The sequence below is a fragment of the Macadamia integrifolia genome, unplaced genomic scaffold (assembly GCF_013358625.1).
Source record: "Macadamia integrifolia cultivar HAES 741 unplaced genomic scaffold, SCU_Mint_v3 scaffold181, whole genome shotgun sequence".
In the NCBI taxonomy this organism is placed as follows: Eukaryota; Viridiplantae; Streptophyta; class Magnoliopsida; order Proteales; family Proteaceae; genus Macadamia; species Macadamia integrifolia.
This window is the reverse complement of record NW_024868363.1, coordinates 451,414-478,224: the sequence shown is the minus strand read 5'-3', so window position 1 is coordinate 478,224 and position 26,811 is coordinate 451,414. Positions and strand designations below refer to the sequence as shown.

The 26,811-nt window shown below is 38.0% G+C and overlaps 1 protein-coding gene across 3 annotated transcripts in view; it reads left to right on the top strand.

Annotated features, from left to right (window-relative positions):
* Positions 1 to 26,811, top strand: part of LOC122064894 (L-aminoadipate-semialdehyde dehydrogenase-phosphopantetheinyl transferase-like) — a 35,248-nt gene that overhangs the window by 2,269 nt on the left and 6,168 nt on the right. The window contains exons 3-6 of one of the 3 annotated variants that reach the window (XM_042628680.1): positions 10,613 to 10,854; positions 23,186 to 23,360; positions 23,546 to 23,661; positions 24,048 to 24,432. In XM_042628680.1, coding sequence (XP_042484614.1) covers positions 10,613 to 10,854; positions 23,186 to 23,360; positions 23,546 to 23,661; positions 24,048 to 24,198 — 684 coding nt within the window. In that variant the 3' untranslated portion in view covers positions 24,199 to 24,432. Of the gene's footprint in view, positions 1 to 10,612; positions 10,855 to 23,185; positions 23,361 to 23,545; positions 23,845 to 24,047; positions 24,433 to 26,811 lie in introns of those variants that run through there. The other 2 variants (XM_042628678.1, XM_042628681.1) reach the window with 2 other exon arrangements.

Below are 26,811 nucleotides of genomic sequence, written 5' to 3'. Positions count from 1 at the left end.
ATCCTTATCTTGAAGTTCCTTATCAGACTCAAAATCTTCCATATCTCCCAATCTGTCTGTTAGATTTGGCTGAGATTTTTCAAGGTGATTTCCCTTGTTTAATAAGCCAATTGACCAGACTTTGAAGATCGTCTGAATGATATTGAGAGAGATCTTTGATTTTTCCATCTGCTGTTCCTGAGTTCTGATTTCTGATATATTTAAGTTTGGATTTTTCTTCGTTTTGATCCTACTGGTTTCGTGTTATACTGTGACTGCTGGTTGATTTATTAGTATCCCATTGAATCTGATCTTTGTTTAGAAAGGTGATTGAGTTTTCTTTGTTGTTCTGTTTTTTTTTTCGATTCCTAGTGTGACTGAAATTCTGGTTGAGTTTTCTTTGTTGTTCTGTTTTTAGATTCCTAGTGTGACTAAAATTCTTACAGATTTCCTTTGTTCTGTTTTGATATTTCATTGGATTAGAATCTGTTCCTGACACTCTGTTCTCTGTCGTTAAAGTTAAGTTCAACCAGAATTTGGGTTGTGTATATGATCTGTTGATGTCTATTGACATTCAAATCTGGACTAGTCTTGTGTCTACAGTTCTGGCTTGTTGTTGGCTTTCTGAAAGCTATTGTTAGGTGGATTTGAACCTCATCACTCATTAGACAGCAGAGTGCAGTCAAACTGTCATGACTGCTGACCATAATGGCACCAAATCAGAATGATTACACATCTGGTCCTGCTTTGAGAACTTCAACATTAGTCCAAGCTCTCTTTTTTGTCAGGCCTTATATTTTTGTGCAATAGAGATTTTAGTACTTGGTGATTTAGCCTTTTAATCTTGGTTGTCATATTTGAGTTTTTTGTAGTGTCTATGAGCAGTGTGTAACCCTAGGTTGTCTTGGTGCTCGTACTCTTTTCTCTATCGTCCTGTCTGCAGTTGTCTAGGCATAAGGCGACCCAAGTTGGTGAATGGTAAAAAATAAGGAGACACCAACAAGAACGCCTAGGCACTGCCTAGATGACCAAGCTGCCTGTCCAGGCTGAGCTGCCTGGACGCCTAGGCGATGCCTTGACAACCTTGGTCCATTCCTTTCTTGTTTTCTATATTCTCTTCTTCATTATTTTCTGTATATATATATATATATTTTTTTTTTGGGAAAGTGTTGTTGGATGATTGAAGAAGAGTGAAGGTAGGGTTTGATCCCAAGATTTAACCACAAAAATTTTAAGGTCCTTACTGCTGGGGCAAACAACCTCATTCTTTATTGAAATTAATATATATTCTCCTGTAAAAAATGTTCAAAACCCTAATTCCAAACTCCAGTTTTATGTTGCTAAGCCCGTTCAAGTTCCCTATCATTGCTCTGTAACTGGAAGGCCATAAACCCAAATTGATTTCAGCCCCTTGGCTACTATTTGTGTTCTTTTCTGCCATTTCTTGATTTCTCTCTTCAATCGTTCTGTTAGATCTATTACTTCGTGCATTTTTGCAGGTGCTTCTTGTGCTTCTGCTTCTTCGATCCTGAGAAGCCGGCTTCTTCAGATAATGCGGGTTAAAAAATGGGTCGAATGAGATTTCAATGCTGGGAATCTTTTGGTAGAATCTTAGAAGCTTGAGAAGCCCCTTCCCTTGTAGGCCTCTGGCTTCTATTTTCTCACCCATAATCTGGGCGCAATGCTCTTCCAAATATGCCCTTCATCTCCATTTTGTCTCTGAGGGCCTACTGCTTGTAGGATAGGAATCTCTCCTAGCCGTCATCCATCAAATGGCCTGATTCTAAATCCTCAGGTTGTTGGCATTGCCAAGGTTCTTTTTCTCTTTTCTTTTCCCCACTGTGGTGTTCTAGTCGAAGTTTTATAAACTTTAATTAGCATTCGGAATGGGATCGTAATTTGGCTGGTGTGTCAGTTCTAAGTACTTGGCCTAATCTTTGAGACCTTTGTTTCTTTTTCCTGGGTAATTTTGCAAGCTTCATTAGCTTCATTGAAAACGTGGCCAAGTTTGATTTATCTGGATTAATGTTTGTGCTTTTTCCTTCTAAATCATACTTGAATATAGAGATTTTTACTTTAAAGGAAATCGATCTGGCTGAAGTCAGATGCATGGTGCTGGTTGGTTGACTGTTATAAGATGCTCTATAACTCTAGACTACTTATGTAAAATTGTGAGTTTCAGTTTTCCAGAGATGAACTTGAAGTTTTTGCTTGCCTTGTTCTTGATGGATAAGAGTAAGAATATCAGTAAAAAAATGTTAGAACCCTAGGGCATTGAATAAAACTATGATATAGAAGACATCTTTTGATGTAGGGTTTGGTAGCACTACACAACTAAATTGGTTTCTTGCAACCAAAGAGAAGATATTCAAGCCCAATAAAACAATACGTTGGTGCTAGGACTACATCTATGGGTTTGTAGGTTTAAAATTGAATATCTAATTAAAGAGGTTTCAAAAGAGAAACTAAAGAAAGTAGGATTATAGGGCTCAGAATGTAAAAAACATGGCAACAAAGATAGAATAGAAGAATGTAAGTAGTGGTTCTGAGAATTGAGTGTTCTCTTGCTATTCTAATATTGCAGCTTGGAGTGGTAATGGGTTTCTTGAGAAGAACAGCATTGTAGTGGTTCAATGACTGCAACAGACTCATGAATGCTCGAGAGAAGTTGATGTTAAGAACCAGTAGGTCGTAATCTGAAGATTGAACTATGGATTCAATAGGCTAATCAGTTGCATTGTTATGTTCTGGTCTGCAATTAAAGAGAAAATTAAAAGGAGAGTGGAAGAAGACTCTTGGAATCCTCCTCAAAAGCCATAAACTGGGGACAAATATTGAGCTGTATGAAATCACTTATCCAATAGTATGACATATGAAATTAGGGCTCTTATGTGTAGACCTAAGCTTGTAACAAGTTGGACTAGAGTATTGGTTCTGTGATTTGAAATACTATAACTCCTGTAAAATTTCAAAACCCAAATAAGACTCCAATAAGTACAGACCTGTTTTGTGTTAATACAAGTAAAGAGGGAATAGAAAAAATGCTTTATTATAATAAAACAATTTAATAACCTAATCCTACTTAATCGTTTGTGAGCAAGCAGTCATAGGGCATCACTAGAAGGAATGGGGATAAACCTATCATCTAATCAAGTTGGGTCTTGTCAAATAGACATCCAACAAGGAACACATAAGATGCAATTATTTATTCAACCTGGAATCGTTTTACAGAATGTGGAGCCACAAAGTCAATCAAAGATTTTTGTTGCTTATGTTTTTATTTATTTATTTACTTATGTGTGAGCTTAACAGCACATATTACATTAAATATTCAACCAGAACTAACACAGAACTTAGCTTGAACAAACAATCCTAACATTGTAATTTTTCTGTTCTTATTTGGATTTTTTAATCAAGATTTAATCTTTAACAGAGAGTCATAAAAATCAATATTGACAATGGTTTTTAACTGGGGCTGTATTGCTGCTGTTACAAGAAATGCTAAGGGGTTTATTTGGCTTGCAGCATTTGTAGTGCTACATGTGCTAGCAAATTGGAGTTGATCAGGAGATAGTGATTGATGGACAGTTCCAAAAACTTGGAGTCTGGGTCCTTTTTTTAAATTGATCATAACTATGTTACTTGATATGATCTGTTTCTTATAATATACTTGCTCAAACCTGTAATTTAGTTGATTTGGACGAGATTTGGAATGCATAAGTATGGTTGTAGCAGTGGATGAGAAGTATAGTATAAATGGATCCAGATCTGGCCTATTCTGGCCAGCTTTGCTGCCAAATTCCAGCCCTTTTGGGGCCATTGAACCAGTCCATATGCAGTCCTTGTCAGCCCCAGCTGGAGCCTCTAGAAACTCCCCTATTTGGCACCAACGATCCAGCTGTCCAGCACTCCAAGTTTCCTTTCCTGTTTCCATTCTTGGATCCCTCCACAGCAAGGCATTCTCCTCACCGAGCAGCAGCTTCTCAGCCAAGATTTAGACAGTTGTTTGGTTTCCTTTTTTGGTCCTTCAGGTCAGCTCAGCAGCAGCCCATCTTTCCATCGATCAGCATGGGTTGGCCACCAGTTTGTCTTCAAAAGGATCCTCTAGAAGATCCATACAGCTGTCCTTTATTTGGTGAAAAGCAGTTTTCAAGAGGAGAGCTCCAGCAGCCATCGAATTGCTCAAGATAGCCTAGGATTTAGTTTCTATTTTGATTGTCCAAGTTAGTTTCCTATTTGTTAGTCAAGTAATTTTTATTTTGTAGCTTAGGCTAGTTTCCTTCTATGTTCAGTTTTTAGTTCTAACTTAATTCTTTCTTAGTTAGAAAGTTAGAGTTCAAGTTAGAAAGTTTATTTTTAGCTTTAGTTTCCTTTTTTGAATTCATTCATGTAAATCTATAAAGAGGCAACCATCGATTGTTCAGTTAGGCAATCAATGAAATCGAGTATTCACTCATGGCTGAGATGTCTGTTACCTTGAGGGGTGACATACCCAAAACCTGAGGGGTGAGATGTCCATTCCCTAAATTCTTCTCCCCCCTTCTCAACCCCTCCATCGATTCTCTTTCTTTTATTTATTTTCCTCTTTATTTGTTTCCTGTGAGAGAGTGATTGAGTGTCATTAGAAGCCTAATTGAAGTCCACAAGGTCAGTTATCAACAAAGATCAAGAGAATCCAAACCTGTCCAGATCGATCTCAAGGTGTCAGGGTTTTGAGGGTGGATCGACCAAGGCCAGATCTCCACCCCCTGAACCTCAATCAGCCACCTCTTTTGGGGCTTTGTTTCTGGTCCTAGGAAGCCCACTTGACCCAAGTTTGTTTGCCAACTGTGGCCAACTAAGCTCCCTATCACCTGTTCCTGAAGATCATCCCTAATTTCCTAATTGGGAACCTCATCTCAGATCTTCCAAACTTGAGATCAGGTACAAAACCCTTTTGAGGGTTTGATCAGCACCACATGAGGAGCAATTGACCAGAAGTTGAGCTCCGTCAGAGCTCCCTACCGCCAGCCACAGGTTTCCTCCTATCCAGCCAGATTTGGTGAGTTCGTTTGGTCCTCTGATCTGGTCTCCGGGTTGGAATTAAAAACAACTAGGTTTGTTCACCGTTGTGAACCTGTTATACATCTAAGATGCTCTATACTCTATAACTCTAGACTACTCATGCAAAATTGTGACTTCCAGTTTTCCAGAGATGACATTGAAGTGATTGTAATGTAGAAGTAGGTTACAAGTAAACTACCCCCAACAGATTACACCCCAAATAATACAAATAGGTCACAACAACTAACTTGACAATAACCAGAAATAGGACCAGGAAACAAGGGAATGAGACCAGCAAATAAACCGCCAAGGATACAATAGCAATGCAGTAGAAAAACCAACCCAAAACCCAACCCGATAGGAGAGAGAAGGACCTGCAATAGGGCTGGAGAGAGAGGTGCGGCTAGGTCTGTGGGGCTCCAATTGAGCTGCAAACTTGGTCGATTGTAGGGCCTAGGGAGGGTACAAAACCCCCCAATGAAGAGGTTTTGATGGCTGGTTTGAGAGATCCTTACTTTCTTGATTTCAGACTCTAGGAGAGAAAATCTCCAAGAACTCCAGGACAGCAGCTGGCAGCTTCAGGGGGGCCCCAAGAGAGGATCGAGTGGTCCTCTTGGGGAGCAGAACCAGACCCTAACAGGCCTTGCAGAACAGATCTCAGACTTGGTCAGTAGGGGAGATCGATTGCTTCAATAAGGGAGACTTCTTGATGGTCGAACTTAGCAATCCAAGTATGAACATGCTTGATTTCTCTGGAGTTGTTAGTTGCAGCAAACAGTGAACAAAAATAGAAAATTGAATGCAGAAATTAAGAAGGAAGATAAGAGAATGTGGGGGAAGGGGTGGCTATCTTAGCTTGGGATCCTCGCCCATAGCTATCCCGGCTATTCTAAGCAATTGGCTACAATCATTCTTTATTCAAATCTGAGAATTAAGAGTACATGAGCTCCTCTATATGTAGAGGGCGATTTGCAGTCATACCATAACTAGGAGTTAGACTCCAAGGAGGATTAGACATTACATAATAGGAGTTGGACTCTAAATAGGACTAGACTAGAACCCCAGTTGGAGTAGGTAAGTAACTAATCATTCTGATGGAGAAAGCCTTAGGGGTACGGAAGAATTCCCTGAGATGGGTCTCAGAGTTGCAGGGAAGAGAAGGGAAAGGAAGGGATCACACAATTAGACATTGCACAAATCCAACTAGGGAGGGAGATATCGCATAAAGCGGGGAGAGAATCACACACAGCCCTAAGGCTCTCAAACACTAATTCAATTCATCATTCTTCAAATCTGAGAAATTAGATTACATTATCTCCTCTATATAAAGAGGGCAGACTAGAAGTCATAACCTAACTAGGAGTTAGACTCCATGTAGGACTAGACTAGAACTCCAACATGGAATAGGTAACTAACTAGTCATTCACTAATAGGGAAACCTAAACTGACTAAAAACTGAAATAACAAAGGAAATAGACTCAAAACAGGACTCTAACTAAGCTAATGAATTTTATCCCGTTTTTATACTTTCTACCCATATTTTAGGCCCATTACAAAGAAAAACCATGGGATTAAAGGCTCAACATATACGTAACCCAATCCAAGGCTTACTTACAATAAAGTAAGCCCATTGACTTATACATCAATTCTCTCGATGTTGAGAAAAACTCGTCCACCTGTTTTGTAGAATGGGAGAATCAACACCAATCGATCAATATCCATCTTTCCCTGTATGAAGTCACCATCAAAACCATGATCCAATGCTATGAAATCCACAACGCGAAGTTTATAGGTGAAATTATAACTCGGAAAAATAAAATTGATCAGTTCACCTAGGAGATCCACTGATTTAAATTTTTTCACAAGTTGATCTTCAACTTCCAACGGTGCCATCTCATCTTCTACCACTGGTGATTCATCTTCTGGTTCGTCTACTTGTTGTTCAATGATTGAAATCACATAGTTGAAGGTAGACTGTACTTGGGTTTTGAGGTCCGTGCAATGTCGTTGAATCTCATCGAACTTCACTTGCATCAATTGCATTTGTTAATGGATATCCAATAAAAGATATAGATCCATCGGTCAGGTTTGCTTATTGGAATCGAAGGGAGGGAAAAAAGGAGGGTTTAGGGAATGGGAAAGGGAATAGGGAGAGAAAGGGAGTTGCGTGGGAGATGGAAGGGCTACTGTGGGCGGTGAAGGGAGTTGTGTTTTAGTAGGGCAAGGGATCCTTCGACTCTGATACCAATTGATGGAGAAAGCCTTAGGGATAGGGAAGAATTCCTGAGATGGGGTCTCAGAGTTGCAGGGGAGAGAAGGGAAAGGAATGGATCACACAATTAGACATTGCACAAATCCAACCAGGGAGGGAGATATCGCATAAAGGGGGAAAAGAATCACACATTCAACCCTAAGGCTCTCAAACACTAATTCAATTCATCATTCTTCAAATCTGAGAAATTAGATTACATTATCTCCTCTATATAAAGAGGGCAGACTAGAAATCATAACCTAACTGGGAGTTAGACTCCAAGTAGGACTAGACGAGAACTCCAACATAGAGTAGGTAACTAACTAGTCATTCACTAATAGGGAAACTTAAACTGACTAAAAACTGAAATAACAAAGGAACTAGACTCAAAACAGGATTCTAACTAAGTTAATGAATTAAATCCCGTTTTCCTTCTTTCTACCCATATTTTAGGCCCATTAAAGTGGTCCATTACAAAGAAAACCTATGGGATCAAAGGCCAACACATACATAACCCAACCCAAGGTTTATTTGCAATAAAGTAAGCCCATTAAGTGACTTATCTATATCACATTCACTAACAGGGAAACCTAAACTGACTAAAAAACTGAAATAACAAAGGAAATAAACTCAAAATAAGACTCTAACTAAACTAATGAATTAAATCCCGTTTTCCTACTTTCTACCCATATTTTAGACCCATTAAAGTGGCCCATTACAAAGAAAACCCATGGGATCAAAGGCCCAACACATACATAACCCAACCCAAAGCTTATTTGCAATAAAATAAGCCCATTAAGTGATTTGTCTGCATCAGATTGCTTGCCTTGTTCTTAATGGATGAGAGTAAGAATATTAGTAAAAAAATGTTAGGTTAATACTAGGGCATTAAATAAAACTATGATGTAGAAGGCATCTTTGGTGCAGGGTTTGGTAGCCTTACACAACCAAACTGGTTTCTTGAAACCAAAGAGAAGATATTCAAGCCAAATAAGACGATACGTTGGTGCTAAGGCTATATCTTTGGTTTGTGGGTTTAAAATTGAATATCTTGTTAAAGAAATAGGGTTTCAAAGAAGAAACTAAAGAAGGTAGGATTATAGGGCTAAAAATGTACAAAACATGGCAAGAAAGATTGAATAGAAGAATATAAAGGGTGGCTCTGAGAATTGAGTGTTCTCTTTATATTCTAATCTTGCTTGGTGTGGTAATGGGTTTCTTAAGAAGAACAGCATTTTGGTGGTTCAATAACCATTAGACTAGGCTTTACGCTAGTGTTTGATTGCAACAGATTGATGAATGCTCGAGATAAGTTGATGTTAAGAACCAGTAGATGGTAATCTGAAGATTGAACGATGGATTCAATAGGTTGATCATTTGCATTGATATGTTCTGGTCTCAGAATGAAGAGAAGATTAAAAGGAGAGTGGAAGAATACCCTTGGAATCCTCCTTGAAAACCATAAACTGGAGACAAATATTGAACTATACGAAATCACTTATCCAGTAGTATCACATGTGAAATAGGACTCTATGTAGACCTAAGCTAGCAACTAGTTGGATTGGAGTATTGGTTCTGTGATTTGAAATACTATAACTCCTATCAAAATTCAGAACCCAAATAAGATCCTAAAAAGTAACCCCTCGGCTGGAAATGATTGCGAATTTTCCTAACATAATATAATACTATGTTTTTCCTACTACACTAGACACAGGTAAACTATCTGAGACTCTAATCTCAGTATTTCTAATTCTTTTTGCTGATGATTTGTTGTACACCTCAAACTGTGGCTTCTATTTGGACATCGAACATTACCTTGTCCAATATATAAGGGGTAGATTTGTTATCATCAAAGAAAATCTCCTAATAAACCAGTCAGTCTGCTAGTACTGGTTCTCTCACCAAGCAAAGAGATGTAAGGCTGCGTTTGGTAATGTTTCTGTTCCAGAAATGACGTTTCGTGTCAAAAATGGAAATTTCAGTTTTGTATCAAAAGACCCTTTTTTTTTTTTTTTTTACCTTTTGTTCCAAAAAAAACGAAACACGCCATAAATGAACCAAACACTTTATTCTTTTTTTCGTTCCCATAGAACCAAAAAACTTCAGACGTTTTTCTGGAACGTTACCAAATGTAGCCTCTAAGTATCCCAAAAGGGCTCCACATTTTTACTATGTGACCTGACTTCTCCTTGTGAAAATTTGATTCCTAAGGTGCCTAAACCATATGCCCAGATACACTCTTATTGAGGTTCCTCACCTTCCCCCAGGTGTAATAGTACGAAGTTTTGATGGCTGATATTGTGAGTGATATGTCTAATACATAGTGGTACATACAACTGAAGTGGACATGGAACTGGACCCATTGACAATCCAGTGGTTCCCCTATGTGATGGATGGTGAGGATCAACCCCACCATTCCTTGATGTGGTTGAAACATAAGATCAAATCCTATCAAAATGATCTTGAAGCTCACCTAGGAAACCTAAAGGACGCCCTATATCTACTCTCTTTGACAGATTATTCTCCTTAACTGTCATTTATATGGAGGAGATTCGAGAGAAGTAGGGGAAGAATGAGTAGGGGTTGACATTTGACTATTCCCTCATCACCTTGGCTCTCTCTTCTTGGCAAGTGAAGGTGCTAAATGCCTTTCACTTCTCAGTGAGTGAAAGATTTGTCCATGGGTGTACATTGACAGCTTCTATCGTAGAACTAATTTGAGAGGGCTTGGCGGTCTTAAGATGGTTCAGGTCGGGGGGGGGGGGTTCCCCTAAGATTAAGAAGACAAATAGAATCTAATTCATTTTCATGCTAACAGAATAACATTTCCAATACCGAGATGACTTCTCAGAAACATTGACACCATGACCATATCTTCAATTTGGGTAAAAAAATTTAGTCTCTAGAGACCCTATGATTTATAGTGAAGCATCCTGTTATATTTTCTCTTTATGGCATCCAAACTAACAGCCACAGCAACTGTTCTTTTAATTCTAACCAGTTTGGAGTTCATCAGGGTTGGGAGTTAATATTTTTTATGTTCTTTGGTGGAATTTCGTACAATGTTCTGCAACTCATCTGGCTGGTTTAGGGTGGATGAGAGGGCAATGAATTGTATATATGTTGCATTCTAATATCTATTGCCCATCTATGCTAAGGCATTGCTTGTCAACAAAGAGGACCATGACCTGGTATGAATAGGCATAGTCCTTGGAGGGGTAAATTGGAGATGGTTCTAACTTTGAGCATTTCTTGCATGAAGTCACCACACAAACTCAAAACTGTGACATACACCATAATTAAATTTATGATAGTGTTCGTATTCTCATTGTTTTGTAGGAATCTAAAGAAAACTTGGAATTCCCCAATTTCAATTTCAATGTATCCCACCATGGGGACTACGTGGGAATAGCATCTGAGCCACTCTGCCTTGTGGGTTTGGATATCGTTTCTCATTTCATTCCTAGGCATGAAACATCTCTCGAGTACCTTGCGAACTTTTCACCTTACCTTTCAAGGTTAGAGTGGGATAGTATCGTCAGCGCTGGTACAAGTGATCAAATCTTGGCTGAGTTTTACAGGTATGGTTGTACTTTTCTCCACATGGTATCTGAGGAGTTACTAAATTTTATTTAAAGGTTTTTGTTTACCCATCATGACAGTTGTTTACTGAATGAACTCTAGAAACTGTTCATTCCTATTGTTCTTTTTAAAATTCACTACTGTAGTTCTAGTGCAGAATATTTGCGTAAATGCATGGATTAATAATTATTTTATGAGAGACCGAAAATATTATTGGGTCAGATATAACATTAATCTTGGTCATAAATAACCTTAATATCAAAGTTCATTTCACAAATACCATCCAATTTGGTTATATCGACACTCACAAAAGACAGTTTTGTAATAAGTTTCCTCAGTTACTGTCCAACAGCTTTGTTCTTCTGGTAGTCTTTTATTTAATCCCTGATTATCCACGCTAAGTTTCTAGATCTAAATGACATGATTCGATTGGATGCTATTTTCCTTCACATTTTCTTCTTGTAGTCTTATGAAACAATCTTATCATTTTTGGTGGTCATTTTCGCATATGTATGCAACCCCATGTAGCCATTTGCGTACACACATGTAATCACAAGTGGGCATATTTGTACATATATTCTCCTCAATTTTGATGAAGAGAAGCAACAAAATTGCTTTAAAATTTGTCAACTTAGGTGAATGGAAATGTGTCTTGGGAAGGCGAAGGCAAAAAGTTTCTGAAAAAACCATTTTGGGGTACCATGCTTTCAATAGTAAACACATAAATAATTAATTATTTTATATGATCCCCTAACCCACCACCTGCCCCCCCACCCACCCCCCCCCCACCCAAAAAAAAAAAAAAAGGAAGAAGAAAAGGAAAAAAATCACCTAAATACCATAGTTGTCACGGCATCTAGGTGACCCAAAGCATTGGAGGGGGCTTGGATGCAAGGCGACACTAACAAGGTGACCACGGCGACCCTAGTTATCAGGGCACTTGAAAGCCTAGGTAACCCTTAACAACACAACAACAACAACTCAGCCTTATCCCAACTAAATGGGGTCGGCTACATGGATCCTTGCCCTCTAATCAACCTTGTTCGATGTCATACTTGATACAAGGCTTAAGTTATATATGTCTTTCTTCACTATTTCTCTTAAGGTCATTTTATGTCTATCGTAGCTCTTTTAGATCCTTCAATCTGAATCCAATCACTGCTCCATACTGGAGCATCTAAAGGCCTTCATTGAACATAGCCATGCTTCCTTAAACAACTTTCTCGTAGCTTATCATGTATCGAAGCTACTCCCAAACCAGCTCTAATATGATCATTCCTTAGTTTATCCTCTCCACTTCATCTAACCTATTCTAATTCTTTGTGATTTATGGTTGAGTGCAAACACCTAAAATAATCACTTTGTGGAACCTCACTCTCATCAATTTTCACCACCTCATTATCCATCATTATGTAACTAAGTTACACACCATATGCTCTGTCTTTGTTTCACTTATCTTCGAACCATTTTATTCTAAAGTTGATCTCCATAACTCCAACTTGGCGTTAATCCATACTTTTGTCTTATCCATTAAAACATTATCATCATCAAAAAGTATACACCAAGGAACCTCATGTTGAATGTCTGGTTAATTCATCCAAGGCAAGCGCATACAAATAAGGGCTTAAAGTTGCTCCTTGATGTAACCCAATTGTAATTGGGAATTCACTACCTTGACCCCCTGATGCAGATTTATCACCAAAATGGACTAGAATTCCCTATTCTCTGAGAAAAGATCCTACCCTGGTACTGTTTTGAGCTTCCTCAATTACAGTATTACATCACCCCCCACTGTTCTTGCACTAGTCACCACACCATCATACATATCCTTAGTTATTATGTTCACATATTTACATGAAACACTTCTTCTCTTCTTTAGTACTTTCCATATTAACTTTTTGGGGACTCTGTCAAGCTTTTTCTATGTCAATAAAGACCAAATGGAAATCTTTCTGCAATATCTAAATCTTTCCGTGAGTCTCCCAAGTAAGTAAATAGCTTCTACTGTGGATCTTCCTAGTATAAAACCAAATTGGTTCTCTGTAATAGTAGATTCTTTTCTAGTGGGTTTTAATAACCCTTTGCTATAATTTCATACTATGACCTCTTGGCAACTATGCTAAATACATTTTATATGCGGCTCAGTTTTGGTCCACGTTTTGGACCAATTTTTTGGTTTAGACTGAACCCATGGTTTTGTCTTTTAGTTCTGTTATGGGATCTGTTTTTTTAAATTTGTAACTCTTTATTTTATTGTTCTAGAAGGCTGGACAGGTATCCTAAGTACCAATCCTCGTAGTTTCTATTTTGTTTAGTCTAGAGAGTTTTCATGTATTTTTAGTTTCTGTTTTGACGCAACTTGAGTTGTAAGCAACTCCATACATGGGAGGTTCCCCATTGAGTTGTTGAGTTGTTTCTTAAAGCTATAAATAAAGAGAAGGGGAACCCCCCCCAACCCCCCCCACCCACCCACCAACCACAACAATTGACAATACTTCAGCCTTATACTTGATTTCTTCTGTGAGATACTGGGAGCTCCTATGATATGCAGCAGCCATCTTGGTGGGATACCAAGTTGGACTAGTGGGACACCTACTTCATATCCTTCTTCTCCAACCATTCAAGGTAAGTTTTCTGATTTCCTCCTCCCCTACGCATATCAGTTTTAGTTTCTGTTTGTACTACCTTAGTTGCTATTCATTAACTAACTACTGTTAGTTCTCTTTTCAGTTTTCAGACCTGATTTCTAGTACTGATGTAGTCTTCTTCTCAGTCCATCGATCTCAAACTCTGTTGGCTCTAACTGCCTATTTACTGAACTTGCTATTTTGTGGCCATCTTAGTTTCCATATCTTATCTTTGCATCTAATTGGGTTTGACTTGCTATGTCTTGATTCCTACTTGCTGTTTTCTGTTAGTTGCTAAATCGAGCTACTATTTTGATGACTTCTATTTTTTATTTATTTATTTATTTATTTTTGACTCTTTGATGTTGAGACATGTCTAAGATAGGGGGGGTGTCCCCATTGTTGAATGATTCCTAGTCTAAGTGAGTTAGGAAGAATTAATTTCCTAGTCCATTTATTTGTTGAGACATGTGTCTAAGATGTGTCCCAATTGTTGAATGAGTCCTAGTCTAAATGAGTTAGGAAGAGTTAATTTCCTAGTCTAAGTAAGTTCCTTGTTATAATTAGGCTTTAGAGTCCTACTCATATTATGCCTTTAAGAGTCATATTGGAAGTATGTAAGTATTTTGGATTTAATATAAAGAGAGTGGCTGGCGGTAGGTTGTTAATTATTGTCTAAGAATCTATTGCACAACCTTTCCTCCGCAATCCCTTCATCTCTCTCTCTCTCTCTCTCTCTGAATCTGGTTCTCAAATCTTTACATGGTATCAGAGCCATGAAGAAGAATAAGAAGAAGAAAAATATGGTAACCTGTGTTTGATGACTGTTTCTGAAAAAAAAGAAAAAAGGAAAAAACGTATTTGGTATCGTTTAGTGCTACTGCTATTGTTCTTTGTTGTTGCTGGTCGTCTGAGTTGCGTATGTTGGTGGGTGTTCGTGTGTCGAGTTGGTTGACGGCTTTCCTGATTGATCTCCTTTGTGTGTTCCATTTTGGTTGAAAAACCATTGGCATTGGACTGTAATCGAAGGGAGAAAACACTTTTTTTACGATATTGGGCATAGGATCATTGGATGTGGCAGCATCGGATGTGGCTGCTTTTTGCTGCTTTGGCTATCGATTTCTGCTTTGTGCTTCGACTGCTATCGGGATCGAACTTTGGTTTGCTACTGAAGTCGAACTCTTTATCTGGTTTTGCCGGGGTGGAGTGTGCTATTTTCTGGAGTCGTCATTCTCGTTTCCCACCTACAAGTAGCACTCTTCTGCTGGGTTTCTTGGCTTGATTCTGAGGTCAAAACACACAAAGGGTTGTGAGATTGATGTCAGAAAACTACTGCTGGTTTTGCAAGTTGCGCAGGAATCGTTTTAGGTTTTGGTTCTCTCTTGGTACCCAATTTTTTTAGTAGATCTCAGTCAATCGCCAGAAATAGTGAAGAAATCATTGATCAATGGAAATTTCAGGTGCTGTTTTGAAAAAAATCTTCCACTCTAAGCTTCCCGTTGCCTTCCTCCATTCTCCCTTGGTCTAGGGTTGAAGACAACCTCTAATCCCTCTAAACCCAAGTTGTGAGTTATCTTTTAAGATTGAGGATGAAGACAAAGCATTATTGTTGCTATCGTCACTCCCAGAATCGTATGATCACCTGGTAATGACTCTCTTGTACGGGCAGGATACCCTTGAGATGGATGAAGTCGCAGCTGCCCTCATGTCCAATGATACAAGGAAGAAGTCCAGCAGTACGAAATCTTAAGGAGAAGGTCTTTTCGGAAGTGACAAGGAGTAGAAAAGAGGGAGTCCAAATCAGAAGGAATCTGGGGAGAGATTGAAATCAAAAGGGCCAAAGACAAAGGTCTCTTGTTACTGTTGTAAGAAGGAAGGTCATCTGAAGAGAGAGTGCTTGAAAAGGAAGGCGGACTTGAAGAAGAAAGGTGTAGATAAGGCATCTGAGGAAGCTAGCGTGGCTGATAATTCATATAGAGATGTACTCTCTATATCATCAGGTAAGAATCAACCTTCTGATTCTTAGATTTTAGATTCTGGATGTTTATATCACATGTGTCCACATAAGGATTGGTTTGATACATATCAACCATGTAATGGTGGGCCTGTCCTAACAGGGAATGATGCTATTTGCAAGGCCATTGGGGTAGGCACTATCAAAATCAAGATGTTTGATAGGATAGTAAGAACTTTAGCTGATGTGAAACATGTACCAGAGTTAAGGAAAAAATTAGTATCCTTGGGGGCACTTGACTCAAATGGCTGCAAGTACATAGCAGAAGGTGAAGTTCTCAAACTTTTTAAGGGTGTTATGGTTGTCATGAAGGGACAACTAACAGGAAACCTATACAGATTTGTAGGGAGCACAGTTATCGATGGAGCATCTGTGACTACAGATGTAGAATCTGATACAGATGATACTTATCTGTGGCATATGCGGCTAGGGCATGTGGGAGAAAGAGGATTGATGGAGCTTTATAAAAGGAAACTGTTGAAGGGAGTGAAAACTTGTAAATTGAATTTCTGCAAGTATTGTGTCGGGTAAACAGTGCAAGGTTAGTTTCAAAACTGCAAAACATAAGAGTACGGGGGTGCTTGATTATGTACATAATGATGTATGGGGTCCTTCAACAACCAAATCTAAAAGTGGGGTAGAAACTTTGTGACCTTTATTGATGATTACTCAAGGAAAGTTTGGATCTACTTCATGAAGCATAAAAGTGAGGTGTTCACTAAATTTAAGGAATGAAAGGCTGAGGTAGAAAGGAAGATAGGTAAAAAAATATATTACTTGAGAACAGATAATGAAGGGGAGCACACGTATAAGCCGTTTCTAAAACTGTGCAAAGCTGAAGAGATTACATGTCATTTCACGGTTCCAAAGATACCACAGAAAAATGGTGTAGCTGAAAGGATGAATAAGACACTTCTTGAAAGAGCTTGGAGTATGAGGCTGAATGCAGGGTTGAGCAAGAGATTTTGAGCAGAAGCAGTGAATATGGCATGTTTCCTCATCAACAGGTCTCCATCAAAGGCGACTGATTGTAAAATTCCCAAAGAGGTAAGGATTGGAAAACCTGTAGATTATTCTATTCTAAAAATATTTGGTTGTCCAGCTTATGCTCATGCAGAGAGTCAGTAGCGTTCCAAGTTAAACTCAAAGTCTAAGCAGTCTATCTTTCTTGGTTTTGAGAAAGGCGTAAAGGGATTCAAGTTATGGGATCCAAGTTCACAGAAGGTTGTGGTTAGCAGGAACATTGTGTTTGATGAGTTCCACATGGTGAAGTCAAATTGCAGTTCACAAGCACTTGATGAAAATAAAGAAGGTTCTGCTATGTAGGTGGAGTTAGGTGAGTCAGAAACAACAAGAGAGAATCATCCAGAGACTTACCAAGACAACAGGAAACAGTAGAAGTTCCCTATACTGTGACAAAGGGTAAAGGGAAACATACTCACAAAGCACCTATGAGATACGGATTTGAGGACATCGTTACCTATGCCCTCACTGTAGGTACAGGCGATCCATCTTCCTACCATGATGCTTTGAGTGATGCACAACATGATAAATGGCAGCTATGATGGAAGAAATGGAGTCTCTGCAGAAGAACAAGACTTAAGAGATTGTGGAAAAACCCAAAAGAAGAAAAATCATTAGGCGTAAATGGGCCTTTTGTAAGAAAGAGGCAACATCTGAGGAGTGTGAAAGGTATAAGGCCAGACTTGTAGCCAAGGGCTTTGTACAAAAGGAGATAGACTACAATGAAATATTCTCTCTAGTGGTGAAACACACTTCGATCTGGGTGCTACTTGCTTTGGTGGCCATGTATGATTTGGAGCTTGAATAGTTTGATGTGAAGATTGCGCATTTCTTCATGTTGACTTGGAGGAACATATTTACATGGAGCAACCTGAAGGTTTCAAGGTGCAGGGAAAGGAAGATCATGTTTGTTTGCTTAAGAGATCGCTTTATGGTCTTAAGTAATCTCCTAGGCAGTGGTACAAGCGCTTTGATTCCCACATGATGAAGATTGGCTACACAAGAAGTGAGTATGATAGTTTTATTTATTTTTAAGTGTCAAATGACAATTCCATTATTTTGTTGATGCTTTATGTTGATGACATTCTCATTGCTGCAAAGAATAAACATGATATAGTCTCTTTGAAGCATTTGTTGAGCGCTGAATTTGAGATGAAGGATCTTGGTGTTGCTAAGAAGATCCTTGGCATGGAAATCCTTAAAGATAGAAATGCCGGTAAACTTTGGGTAACTCAGAAGAGGTATATTGAAAAGGTATTAGAGTGTTTCAACGCGGAAAAGGCTAAGCCGGTTAGCACTCCATTAGCTAGCCACTTCAAGTTATCTGAAAGGGCCCTACAACACATGAGGAGGTGGAGCAGATGTCTTAAGTCCCCTATGCTAGCGTAGTTGGGAGTCTTATGTATGCTATGGTTTGTAGTAGGCTGGATTTGTCTCATGCAGTCAGTGTTAACAGATATATGAGTAATCCAGGGAAGGAGCATTGGAATGCAATTAAGTGGATCTTCAGATATCTGAGCAAGACTCAAGATATAGGTGTTATGTTTAATGGTAAGGGAAGTTCTACAGAATTAACGGGTTATGTTGATTCTGACTATACCTGTGATTTAGACAGGAGGAGGTCTACTACATGGTATGTATTTACATTGGTTGGTGGACCTATATCATGGAGGGCGATGCTTCAGTCTACAATTGCATTGTCCACTACAGGGGCAAAGTACATGGCGGCAGTTGAGGCTGCCAAGGAATGAGTCTGGTTGGCTGGATTGGTTCTTGAGTTGGGGTTGGAGCAAGGAGGTACAATGTTACATTGTGACAGTCAGAGTGCAATACATCTTGCAAAGAACCAAGTGTTTCATGCAAGGACAAAGCATATTGATGAGAGATTTCACAAGATCAGGAAGCTTGTGTCAGAAGGCAGTATTCACTTGAAAAAAATTCATACAGATCTCAATCCTACAGATATGCTTACCAAGCCAGTTACCACAGAGAAGTTCGAGTCCTGTTTAGACTTGATTAATATTACTCATTGTTGAAGATGAGGGACACACCAAATAGGTGCGGGTTTGTATCTCTGATGTGGTACGGGGATGAAGACGTCTACAAGTTATCTTTATAGGAGGCTTGATAGAATTCAAGCCAAGGTGGAGATTGTTGGTGTACGATGTCTTGCATTCCATCACAGTTTAATCCAGAGAGTACTGGTGCAGGCGCCTAGACAGGTAGGGCGGCGCAACCCCCCACTCGAATTTTTTTATTTGAGGGAAGTTTTGTACTTCCGGATTAGGGTTTTTTGTTATATATTTGTAGCGAGAGTTTCTTTCTCTGTAATGCAAGCAATACTGAGAGGTGTGAGGATGGACATTGTAACCCTATTCTCCATTGATAGTGAAGCAGGATCTCATCTCACCGAGGACGTGGGTAATCTTGCCGAACCTCGTAAATCTGTGTGCATTGTTTGTTCTTGTTTTTCCATTATCTTCTACATTGTTTTAGGGTTGCGTTTCTATAGAATTTGCTTCATAACCTCCCAATTCGTAACAGGTCGGAGTCACCTGACAAACCTTGATTGCAATTCGTCGTCCCACCATGAACAAGCGCACCTAATAAACTTGGTGAGAATGAGTTCACACCTTTTGTCTTAAAGGGATTTATATGCAAATATCCTCTCAACTTTGTTAAATAATTCAAGAAATTCTTCGGCTCCCTTTTCACCCCTGAACTCTAGAACCTCAACTTTGATGCTATAAGCTTTGTCAGAAAATTGTTGTATAACATCTTGGGGTATAACTGGATCACGTTGCTGTCTGTGAGGTGTATCTTCGATCCGTAAGGTATGAAACTGAGGAGGTGTGCAGATGGTCCTTCATCTGCTCACTTTTCAAACTTCTCCATAAAGACAAGAATCTTAGTGAGAGCACCTTGAGTCTCATCTATGAACCTGTCATATTTTGCCTCATTCCTCTCAATCTTGACATCAGTCTTTTGTTTATTCTCAAATACCTCATGATATAACTTGTGCAATTTTGCATTTGTGATGTGACTGGCCATGGTTAGGAAATTGCCGAAACTTCCCTCTGATACCATTTGATGCGAATTCGGATTTCAAAATCGAAATTGGATCACTTATGGGCCCACAAAAGTGATAGATAGCTCAAATTAATGGTTGAATGACAATTTTGTAAATTCAAGAACAACTTAAACCCTTAAAAGTGAAGGAAGGGTCAATTAGGGTTAGAACTTTAAAAGGGATGGGCTATTCTGGAAATTAAAGAATCTTGAAAATAAATGGAACTAAAGTTCAGAAATAAGGGTTGGTTTGTGTAATACAAAAATGCTGTTCTAACTTACCAGACTTGCCTTCTTCAACCTTAGAAACCCATGATAGAACACAGAACTGGCGGAGACCTGGTTCCGATCAAGAGAACTCACCCAAACCATCTTTGTTCACCCTGAAATTTTAGACGAAGGGGGGAAAGTCAATGGCCTCTCGTTTCTGAAGATAGGCATCGCAAATCATCAACCAAAGAAAATCAACTGTTGCTGCAACTTGGATTTGGCTGTAGGTCAACTCTAGATTTGAATCTGGTTTTGTATCTCTAGGACGACCTGTTGGAGATAAAGAATCTATGGTTAAGGTCGCCCAATGAGGGGAAACGTTGGACCAAAACCTCAGACCAAACAGATCAAGCACTAAGGAAATCTGAGAGCTTGATTAGGGCTGCAAATACCGCCATGCACGGGGGATTTCTGGCAAGGAGAGAACAGTCACCATATAGAAACAGAAAAGAGAAGATAAGAGGGAAAAGAAGAGATGAAGATCAGGCAAGGGAAGGAAGTTTCACACAACTCATGGCATCCATATCTCTAACCAAACAATCATTCAATTCTCAGAGGCTTCTTCATCGTTGTCCACAATAAGAGTATTTAAAGACTCATAACAATCCTACTCAAATATTTGCATCTAATCTAAAATAGAAATAAAATCTCACTCAAATAAGAATGAAATTTGACTACCAAACTAAGTTCCAACTCTAAAAGTGAAAGAAATAGAGAAATAGCCAAATTCGAAAAGTAGCCCTAAATCCATCGTGTAACTGCATCACTTGTCCTTCTTCGATCAAAAAATTGATAGCGTCAATTGAAGAAAAACCAGCAGAAATCAGCAAATCAAGAAGAACCATTAGCAAATGAAAGCAGGTCCTTCAATCTCCTCTGATAGGGAAAGCAGCTGACGTATAAAATATTGAGTAGTTGTATGTTATGAATTTTAGTGGCACCGATTATGAGAACAAAGGACAGCAATATATGACAGCATCATCAGAGATATTGATTCAAAAGAGAGTTAATGACTCAGATCGCAACATCCATCCCTGGTGGAACTCGAACCAAATATTAATAGAAACATCAGTTCTTCAGGTATGATCTTACAAATCAATCAATGTATAACACCTTAGTTCCTCATCTTCTATCAACTAGGGTTTTACAAAGAGGAAAGGACAGCATAGGTGGGTTGTACACATGGTTTAAAGTATCGGTGTGTATCGTACCATATTGGCCAATACACATTAGTATCGGTCAGCATTGATACGATACCCACTGATACTCTTTGATATTCTTCGATACTCATCGATACGTACTGATACTCTCGATATGTACAATTGAGCCCCAGACAATTGAATTACATGCGTATTGAATTGATACTCATCAATACTTAAATACGTATCTACAAAACCCTATTGACTTTTGAAACATAGCTTGTTCTTCTTACTAGAAATACGTAGTTTCCAAAAATTTGAAGCACAACTTTTCTTACCCTATAGATTTCACAATCGTGATTTTCCATTCTTTCATATTCTCCTTGTCATGAATTATGACATCCTCATGTTGATCATCTCCTCCAATTTACATCTGTAGAGTCCTTGCAGCCAGATAAGTTTCTTTCGTTTGATTTCTCCATTCCATTTAATTCTTAATTTCTATAAGAATCATTATGACAACTAGTGTCATCATTTCCATTTAATGTTGTTTGTCCTTGCGACAAGTCAAGTTGTCGTTGTTCCTTCCACAAAATTGAACGTTGTATTTCATGTCATGATTGCTCAGGTTACTCCATCCCTTTTGCAGTATTCTAGTTGTATTTTTTATAAGAAGCTGGATGGAGGGATCAAACAATTAAGTTTGTTTTACTTCTTCTTCATCTTTTTCTTTTTCCCCTTATATTTGAGTAGATTTAGGTAAAACAAACTAAAATATTGCATCAAACATAAATTATTACATCAATTTGTTCATAGATTTTAAAATTTCATAGAAAATTGACAATAGACTATTACTACATCTTTTAAACAATTTCAATTGAATACACTTGTCTCAGTATGACGTTCTCATTTTTAGCGTTTATGCATGCATGATACACGTTATATATATAAATATTTTTTTAATGCAAGTCTATCAAATGTGCATTTATTTGCCTATCTATAGCGTCTCTCCAATACGATACGATACCCTCCAATACACATCTTAAATTTAGCCGACCGATACAGTGATCAATAGATACTTTAATCTTTGGTTGTACACCACAAACCAGAGAAACCTAGAACGATTCTTAAACTATCTATCAAGGAGAAAACAAATAATGGTTACAATTCTGATACCACGTAGCAAATAAAGAACTGAAACCAGTACTTGCAAAGTAGAAGAAAGAGGAGAGAGATAGAGAGAGAACAATGGAAGAGGAAGAAAACCCAATATGCCATGATAGGATTGTCTCCCTTATCATGGCTTCCTCCTTTATTTATAAACCAGGAAGTAGAGTTTCAGTAGGAAACTTACTAACACTGCACCTAATTACAGTCTAATACAAGGAAATAATAAAGGAAAGTAAACACTAATACTAACACTAACACCTAAATTAATTCAGACTCAACATAACTAACGGTAGGAACACTCCCCCTGTCGTGAGTAACCTTAACATGTATTAATATATTTAGGTTTTTTTTTTTTTTTGGGGGGGGGGGCAGGGGGGCATATAGAATTATTTATTGTGTTTCGTTTTGAAAGCATGGTACCTCTAGAAGATTTTCCAAAAACCTTGGGGGGCCATGACTAGGGCACTTCTTTAGTGTATACTCTGCTACTTTTATTTAAATATTTTCTTGCCTTTTATAATCTCATCTAATTTGTCTACTTTACATTTCCCTCAATTATCTTCCACCCTGTATCTATAGCTATAGACATGTACCCAACCCCATTTGCTTGGGATAAGGCTGAGTTGAGTTGAGTTGTATTTATAGCTATAAATATGCTCGTCTCCGAAGTTGAAATTTTAACCAATTTTAAGACTTTCAGATTACTTGTTTAAAATTGCAGTTGGGATGAAACTTTTTGGATAAATAGATGGTGATGGGGACAAGAAGTCCACAAGATTTGGGCACCAATGAAATGCCACTTCGCATATATTTGGCCCATCAAGGGAGAACCCTTCTGTGTATGTATATTCTCCAAAAAGTCCAAATAAAATGACTGAAATATCAGTACCCAATAATAAATATTCAGAAATTCTATTTTGGCCACAAAAATAAGGTGAAAATTGTATGAAGTGCAAAATTTTAGCCCTTGAATTCATCCTAATCATGGTTAATAGAACAATCTAGACTTATTTTGTAGATATTGGTGTTTGAAGGAGGCATTTGTCAAGGCCATAGGAGCTGGGGTCGGTTATAGGTTGGACCAGCTGGAGTTTCATCACACTGATTGGAGCGGTATATCGGTACATATTGATGGGGAGGAATCAACAGAATGGAAATTTTTCCTTTTCGAGTTAGGAGGCAAACGGCATTGGGTAAGCCTGATATGAAGTTTCTTCCTTATTATCTTTCCCCTTTCTAGTTTTGTCACTGGTAAAAATATCTGATTTCCGTTGGCTTTCCAAAAAGCTCTTAAATTAGTATGGTTCAGTATGATTCTTTTGATTATCATCTGCGTTTTTTTCTGAATTTTTTTTCTTGGTGGATTATGGAACCATAGGTTTCTGTAGCAAAGGGTCACCCAAGAATGGCAATTACGAGTTACAAGCGAACTTTGAAGTGTACAGAGTTTGAATTGGATGAGCATTATTTACGTCTTCAGCTTCCTATTACAAGGTTTGAGTCTCGTACGATAGAACAATTAATTCCGGACGCCCACTCACTAAGTTATAATATCTATCACAGTAGAAGTGAACATGATATAACTCAAGCTTAAGACCAGTTCATGCTTAAGAGAAAAAGTGAAATTGAAGTATGCATCTTTAACTTTTTGCATGGTTGTTGAGTCTTGGATACATACCTAGTTCAAAATAATTTTGACTCTTTAGGGAAGGTTGTCAGGAACTGACAGCTTTTAAGTTTCAACAAAATTGAAATATCAAATGCAGAAAGAAGAATTCCTCATGGAACTTCTCTAATTTCATTTAAGATACCAGTTGCTACTGGAGAATTAGTAGGCATAAGCTACCAAGAGCCCTACTAATTTCCTCTAGCCTCTTCAGTATAGAAACATGCTCCCATGCCGAAGATGTGGTTGTCACTGAAGCAAGTCAGAATGGCAGTTCACTGCTAGTCCTTGACCACACAACCAAGGTTCCAGGTACTGGTTTCAAACTTTGTTTCAACCAGGTTCAAAACCGAAATATTTCGTAAAACTGAAATTATGGTCAAATTTGGAAGGTTTTGGTGGATGATTTCGATGGCTCAAATGGCCAAATTACGTTCTGGAACATCTACAAAACCTTATGTTAGGATTTCTAAACATAGTTGAACTCTTGATTGTAAAAAAATACATTCAAAATGTTAGTTTGACTTTGGATCCTAGGTTGGTAGAATATGTTGTATGTTGTTGTATGCATTTTTTTAATATGTTGTATGTTGTTGGAAGCCATTCTTTGTCCACGTGGATTTATTTATATCACTCCTATTTTATATAAAATTTGGTACTAGAACACACAATTCAATTATGACCATTAAAAAATATATATTAGGAATGAACAAACATAAAATTATAAACAATTTCATTATTATAAAATATTATACATGAGGAGTGATATACGTTTAACTTTGAATCTTACCAAAAGCTTCCACAAATGTAGCAAATTGTTGCTCTCGATTTGTTATACTACCACTGCCCAACAATTTGTTCTATGCTTGTATGGTAGTTATTTCGCAAAAAATAATAAAAACGCAAATTTCCACAAACCTTCGAGTTGAAACCAGAGAAACTAATGAAATGAGTTGAAATTTTGATCTATTTTGTTTGAAACTATACATTCATATTAAAGGTTTGTACAAAGTGATACTAAAACCACGCATCAAAAATTTTCTCCGAAACAATGAAATTATGAGTGAAACCTTGCCTTTTTTTTGGCCGTATCACATGGAGTTTCAGTTCGACATCTTGCAAAGCCAAAATATTTCATGAAAATTCGGTGAAATCTTTATCATCGCGCACAACCCAACTTAGAAATTATACCTCATAGAAAGCATCAGAATTTGGAAATGGAAGGTTGAAACTTCTTATCACCGCTGAACTGGAAGGAGAATATACAGGATAGTTTCATAATGTTTCTTATGTCGTTGATTGATTAAGGAGGAGCCTGTGTGGCTTGAACAGTATCCAAATTGTGGTTTTGAGAGGGAGTGTAGAGCTGGTGTGATATGTTGAAAGGGTGTTTGAAGCATTCATGTTTACATGCATTTCTTATATGGTGAGGGTTTTCTTTGGTGTACCAAAATTTATCCTTTCAGTTCTAAGATCGTATTAGTACAGGAAGGAACTGTGGCAATTTTAAAAGTTCGAGTGGATAAGCCAGTCAATTGGGCCAGACCCGAACTGGCCCAACCATTTTCTAACTTTTCTGTCCTAATGAATTCCAATTTTGAACTGGGTTAAGCTTGAACCAAATGATAATGGGCAATGGTTCTCTGAGCAGTTGGGGTACCCTTTCCCCCCCCTTCTAGAGAATTTTATGCATTTATTTTTGAGAAATAAAACAATGAATTAAAAATTCTGAGTAGGGTATCCTCATGGTTGAGAGACACTTTTCTCTTTGGCTCTGTTTGGTTTTGAGGGAAATTAAAGGGAGGGAACGTCAATTTACAAATAAAAAAAGAAAATTGATGTAATCATTACTTAACATGATTGTATATTTAAATTTTGTACCATATTTGGTAATTTAATTTTTAAATATTTTTATTTTACTTTTCAAACTCAAGGGATTTGGATGCAAACGAAAATTGAAATTTAATAAGCAAAGTAAATGATTTGGATTTAATGATATAAATAATCATGATTACAAAAATTTAATTTTTAAACTTGAAAATTTTCACTTCCATTCCCTCTAATTCCCTTGCAACAAAACAAAGATTCTAAAATTTGTCCATGTAGGCTTTAGGATCATATTTTAGTTAATAGTTTTCAGAACCATGTGAGCCATATATAGATCCACAATCAACAAAGACAATGCTTTTATTCTCCCTGGAAAATAATTTTCAACATTTGAATCTGGTTCCCCTGAGAATGGGTTTCTATAATAATGGGATTATGTATTTCCGAATTCCAAACTGAAAGAAGACCCCAAGGATATGGACCCCACATGCTATGCTGTGTAATGGGAAGCTGGGTTATAGTGGGTGCCAACCTGGAACCCAATTTTATCACACAAATAATATCATCTATCACATGCATAATACATTGCAGTTTGGTTTGGATTCAAATTTGGTGAACATGTTTCACCAAAAAAAAGTAAAATTAGTGAACATGTCTAAATCATTGAAATCCTTGATTTTTTTTTTTTTTCAAAGGAAAAAGCCCAAACATGGTGGGGCCTGTGCTGTTGCACTGCTGGCTTGTGAAATCTAGCATAAGTCTAAGGATTGGATGTGTGTTCAACCCCTCCCTCCAAGCATTGGGATCTTCTCCAAAGGTTGAGTGTGTGCCAGAGTCCATCCAACAGCTGGGACCTTCACTGGCCTCTCCAGCTTCAGCCGTTGGAGAGGAGCCAAATCCACCCTCCAAAACCCACCCTATCTAATGACTTATAAAATCGTAGTAGTAATAGTGGGCTGAGTACTTGTGGTCCATTAGTCCCATACTGGCCTGAAACTTCAGATACTTCTTCAGATGATAATCCAACACCAGACCCAAGACAACCTGAGTCTAGCTCCCGAGTAAGTGTTAGAATCCCTTCTCATGATGATCATCTAGATAAAGACCCTGAGTTTGTTTCTCAAAAAGGACTCAGACTACACTTTGGTGTT